This window comes from Otolemur garnettii, unplaced genomic scaffold, assembly GCF_000181295.1.
Source record: "Otolemur garnettii isolate 467f Iridium unplaced genomic scaffold, OtoGar3 scaffold00016, whole genome shotgun sequence".
Taxonomy (NCBI): Eukaryota; Metazoa; Chordata; class Mammalia; order Primates; family Galagidae; genus Otolemur; species Otolemur garnettii.
Window position 1 is genome coordinate 12794190 of NW_003852411.1, and position 6000 is coordinate 12800189.

At 45.1% G+C, this 6000-nt stretch overlaps 1 protein-coding gene across 1 annotated transcript in view; it reads left to right on the forward strand.

Annotated features, from left to right (window-relative positions):
* Positions 1–2535, forward strand: part of STX6 (syntaxin 6) — a 47557-nt gene extending 45022 nt beyond the window's left edge. Inside the window, exon 8 of the mRNA XM_003785652.3 lies at positions 810–2535. Coding sequence (XP_003785700.1) covers positions 810–886 — 77 coding nt within the window. The 3' untranslated portion in view covers positions 887–2535. The remainder of the gene's footprint in view (positions 1–809) is intronic.
* The last annotated feature ends 3465 nt before the right edge of the window (positions 2536–6000 follow it).

Sequence of the window (6000 nt, forward strand, 5' to 3'; positions counted from 1 at the left end):
CCTCCCTGCTCTTGGCCATTTGGATGGACTCTAGCCATTTTTTGCCTGCTGTTTTAAGTTGTTGGTAGGGCAGAAAGTTTCAGAAAAGACATTCTGCTTTCATTTACAAATGAGCTGTCTAAATTACTTTACCTGGCTACTGGGTAAGTAATCTTACTTCTTATTTGACTAGGTATGGTGTGAAATTAATCATGCTCTCTCACTGGAGAGTTTTTCAGCAGTTTATTTCCTGAAGTGACCAGCAATAGCTTTCATCTCCTTCTCCTCCTCTCATTGTCCTCTTTGAGAAAAGAACGTGATTATTGTTAAATTAAATGACTTGACTTAGGTACAGACTTGACTTTGATCTGCCGTACCAATGCCAACACCTTTTTCAGGGACATGCTAACACCAGTAGAAAGCGCACATGCTCAGGTTTTAATTAAAGCCAGAGACAAAAAGCTCGTACTTACTATGAAGCACATTCCCAGGGGACTGGCAGAGTTGTGAGTGTGCATGAAGTGTAGGCCAAGAGCAGAGCAGCATTAGAGGAGCAGGCACCTGGGCAAGTTCAAGATTTCTGCCCCTGTCCCTTGCACGTTCTGTCCCTGATCCTGTACTAACACACCTTAGGGAAGGGATGGTGATGGCACTGGAGGTCAGAGTGTGAGCCTTGCTGACCGCATGTTGCTCTACCAGGGCTCCCTCCCCACAGTGCAGCTACACTTTTCTGCTTCAGACGTGTCACCTTAATTCTGTGTAACTGTATCTTGGGGAATGTGGAATCCCTGGGAGAGCTAATCCTCACATCTTGCTGCCCTGCCTTCCAGATCGGCGCCAGTGGTGCGCCATAGCCGTCCTGTTTGCAGTGCTGCTGGTCGTGCTGATCCTCTTCCTAGTGCTGTGATAGCAGGGCCCGAGGGAGCAAGTTCCTCCTGCACACGAGCTGAGGGAGGAGGAGAAGCGACCACACGCGACGCTACTGTCTACTCACATTCCTCTCCTGGAAACATACTGCTGCACTGACTTTGCTCTGTGTGACCCCACAAGTGAGACAGCTCCTCTGTCCCAGCTGGAAGGACCGGTGGGAAGAGCAAACAGATGACTGCCCTCCTGGTGCTGGCTGGACAACAGAAGCCCAGTGCCACCTGGCCTATGTGAGGACAACTAGCCACTGCTTTGCCTCCCTGGACCTCATTCCCTGAGGAGGGACCCTGAACAATCCAGAAAACGTAGATTCCACTGGTGTGCTGTTGCTCATTCCATGCATCCTTGGCAGCTCTTTTCTTCTGCTCACACCCTCCCCCTGCTTGGACAGTGCACTGCTGTCCCATCAAAACAACCTGTGGGGAATGCCAGCTTCTAGGTATGTTTCATTTCCCATTGCTGTAGCATTTCTAAGCCCCTGAGAGCTGATTACTATTGAGAACAGAGGCTCAGAAACAGTTTGTGACAGAACATGCAGCGTTTGATTTTTCAGGGATAAATGATGAGATAAAATTGGTTTTCCAGGTGCATTTTTTATACTAGGAATAATTAATAGAAAATAATGAAACACCTTGGGGTTTGGGTGGCTTTAATTGATGTGAGCAATTAAAAAAGAGCAGCAGGATTCTGCACTAACACACCCTGGGGAAGGGTGGCTGATGGCACCGAAGGTCAGAGCGTGAGCCTGGCTGACTTCATGGTGCTCTATCAGGGCCCCTCCCCTCAGTGCAGATGGCATTTATAGGGTGGTTCTTACAGTGGCTGAATGGCTCAGCAGCACACTTGAACGAATTAGGATACTGGGTTATCCTCATTGATAGTTATTTTATTCCTGTGGCACTCTACTTTGCGGGGATGGGATTGGGAGTGGGTAATACATTTATTACATTTACTCAGAAACCATAATGACAAAAAAGCTAGCTCTGGACCAGATTTCTCTTACCCCGTGTGTAATTGGTGAGGGTAGGTGAACTTGGTTCTTCTTCCCTGATGTGAGAACTTGATTTTATCATCCATTCGAATAACTGAGCCAATCCAAATTCAAATGATGCTTTAATTGAGTGTAAGTAGCTGAAACGGCTGAAACACTAAACTTCAAGCTTCTGATGACTTTTCATTTGCCTCAAATGTGTACATGTATTATATATAGGATATTTTTATAGCTTCCCTGGTGAATAATCTGATATTAAAAAGTGGCATCTGGACCCAGAGCTGGAACTCTGCATGGAGGCTGCTGGTCTCTCCTCAGCACCTTCTCTTGCACTTGGAAAGAACAGCAACACCTGGATAGAGTTCCAGCTTTGACTTGGCATTTCCTTGTCTTTTTGGGTGCATTCCTCAGCGCACTAACTTTTTTTTTTGTTAACCTTTCTTTTCCCATGTTTTGTTTTTATTTCTTGTGCTTTTACTGTGGGCTTCCCATCCCCCACCCCTTTTTGTGATTTACAATGATGTGCTTGCCCAGCTAACTTGAATTGCACTTTTTAATAAATATTTGTAACAATTTTTTTAAGAAGGATATTTTCTCTTATTTGTGCTCATGGTAGATAAGGAAATCTGCTTGTTAATGGAAGCTAAAAGCAAGTTTATAAAACTAAAAGGTGGCTGACATTCATGTTTACACTCAGCTCTAATGTTTGACATACAAATAAGTTATTTTCAAATTAGAAAAAAAGTGAATATTGCAAAGGGCTTCAGGTATAGGTTATTTATGTTTTACAAAGTATTAAGACTTACTCAAATAAATTGTAAACTTAGAATAGGGATGGTCCTTAGATTAGAATTAAAACATAAATGTCTTTTCTTAAAAATAAACGTGTACGTTGTCTAAGTACTGTAATCCACACACCACATTACAAGACGCAAACCAGCATCTTTAAGAATTAAAAGAATATTCTATTTAAAAGCCATGCTGCTCCTCTGCTGTTACTAGATTTACTTGACCACACAAAAAGATGATGTGTGTCAGTGGATCCTGGTAGGAACACACCTGGTCATTAATGAGTAAGATACTCCCATTCGTTGGTGCACCAAGTTTTGTGATCCTAAGACTTAATTATGTTGAGATATATTCCAGATCAGCACGGGATCTCACTGATTCAAGGTGTTAGCTAAACGGCAGCTATTGCAGACCGTCTCTAGGCTGAAGCTAGGTAAGGGAACAATTTAGAAAGAAAAAGTCTACTTAAAATGTAGATGCTCTCCCCGTAGGCCTCCATGCACTCCTGTCTCAGGCTGATGCGATCTGGGTCTGATCCTTTTGAGTCCTGACTGGGCAGTTACTGCAGGACCACTGTTGATTTGAAGAGCCTCATTCAGCCTCCAAATGGTGGCAGCTAAAGGGACCAAGTCAGGGGACTTCAATTTATTTTTAAGGACAAATATTTTATTTTCAGTGATCCTAATGTTACCGAGTTTGAGAGGAAACCCAAGTGGTCCCCTGCCCCTGTGTCCTAGAATGGGGAGAGTAAGTGGACAGCAGTGACACCCCACACTACTGTAAGTGCATCATTGTAGCACTTTGGGCCTTTTTCCCTTCAGCTTCTGTACTTAGATACCATAATCCAGTTCTAAAGAACTGGCAGAATATAGTGGATAACAGAGAAAGAGCTGGAGATATACTTATTGGAAGACCTTTTACCTAATTTGGGTGGTAGGATGGGGAATGAACTATTGAGTTTTAAATCCAACTGGAGAACTGAAATACCTTTAGGTTTTCGTCCTAATGTGGGGGCTCATCTCTGCGGACTGTGAAGAATCCCAGTGCTGTGTACGCCCTGATCTGTGTGGCAATTGGAAGTTGCAGCCTGTGTGTCACGTGAGGATTTTCCACGGGTTCAGAACGCATGCCTGAGCTGAAGGGAGAAGAATTGGTAACTTGCCCATTATTCTCTGCTTTTAGCCAGAGTTAAACAGACTGATGGGTCTGGTAGCCAACAACTTGGCAACTTCCACTCCTTCTCACCTCGTGAGATTAGGGGCTGTGAAAAGAAATCTAGTCTAACTCCAACAGAAATCTGTCTCTGTGAAGTCTTTTACCTTCTGTAAGTGGAGGTGGTGGAGCCAAGATTTTTCTTTTGGTAATTTCTCTGGCTACAAAGTGAGACCAGAGGAGTATCTGTTCCTTCTTACCTTTTTGGAGAATTCATAGCATTTAAAGATCGAAAAATGGAACGATAAATAGGAGTTGCTTTTCAACTCTATGGACTTGGTAGTGTTTGGCTTTACCTTGTGTCATGAGATGAATTTGTAAACAAGATCGGACTGTCTGGAAAGCTAAAGTTTAAAATGCGGAATGCACTGCCTCTGATTCTCCCTCTTTGTCTTCTCACTGGCATTTCATTCCCTCCTGGGTTTTTTAAGAAGATTTTCTTTAAAAGGAATGATTTTTGCCCAGGAGAGAGGTGAGACCAAAGGGTTCCTAGACTTACAGCCCCTTCAATCACTACACCGTCCCTCAGCAAAGTCTGTTCCTAAAGACAGTGCCCCCCTCAACGGCCCCGCCCGGCTGCTGGCAGCACAGCAGCCTTTACAGGGAAGTTAGTTACCTTGCGGGCCTTCCCTGTCCCTTTGCTGAATTTATTGAAAGCAGGTGTCTTTCAGTAGCTCTGATTAGAACAAATCAGCTTCACGATACTGGAAAATAGTACATACTAAAATTCAAGGCAGTGTTTTTCAACCTTTTTTATCTCATGGTACACTGGAACCTATAGTTAAACTCCCACGGCACACTTAAATTATGTTGATCTAAAAAAAGAATGTATTTACTGTGCTTTGAGCTTCTTTCACAAATTAATAATCTTTTAAAATTTTTCACGGCACACCTAAGATCGTCTCACAGCGCACCAGTGTTTCACATCACACTGGTCGAACATCACTGGCTTAAGAAGAAAAATAGACTAACTTGAGAAAAATTCAGTTTGAACAGGACTGAATTACTAGAATGGTCATGATGCAAAAATAAGACAACAAAGAGCCATCCATGTGAAAACTGTGCCCTCAAGCCCGGGAGTGAGAGCTGTAGTTCACAAATTCTTGGAGCACACAGCCCATGATGCTTTGGGGCAGGGAGGTAGGCTGGAGCGCGAGGATCTCACTGTTGAGTCTACATAAGTGATCCACACTGTTGCACAACTCAGCTTGAGAAGCACTGCTGGGCACAGCAGGTGAAAGATCCCAAAGCCCCATGCAGCACCCAGCGCATGGGTGTGGGTGAGGAAGCATGCGTGTTAACACTGCAGCTGCGGTTGCTGCGGCCACTGTCCTGCTCTGCCCTCTGGGCCTGATTAGTATAGTTCCTCTGCTTTCTGGAAGTGCCCTCTCATGGCCCGAAGCTCTCACTTCTCTGAGCCTAACCTCCCAGCCTCAAGCATATACAGAGCGGAGATGCCAGGCACAGAGGGTCTCAGAGGAGGGTGCATGGGCAGTTCTTCTGAAAACATGGACTGCTTCCATGCACCACAGTCCTGAGCCAGGCAGGGCAGAGAGGATGCTGAGTTGCAGGAGGCAGCAGTTCAGAGAGCAGGGAGAATTCAGCTGGGAGAATGAATGGAGTCTCAGTGGCATGAATGCAGCAGGTAGTAGCTGGAGTCACCTCGATTGAGAGGCTGAACAGCAAAGCTTGCTATCTAACGTGTGCCTTCCCCTCCCCCCTTTTCTTTGCAGTTTTTAGCCAGGGCAGGGTTTGAACCCACCACCTCGGGTATATGGGGTCAGTGCTCTACTCCTTTGAGCCACAGGTGCCACCCTCTCCCCCTTCTTTTTTTTTTTTTTTTTTTTGTGGACGGGGCTGGGTTTGAACCTGCCACCTCCAGCATGTGGGGCCGGCACCCTGCCCTTTTGAGCCACAGGCACTGCCCTCCCCCTTTTTTATTTTAGACTGTCACTCACCTGAGGTAGAGTGCTGTAGCATCATACAGTAACCTCCAACCCCTGGGCTCAAGTTATCCTCTTGTCTCATCTTCCTGAATAGCTGGGGACTATAGGCGCCTATCACAACACCTGGCTAGTTTTTAGAGACGGGGTCTCATTCTT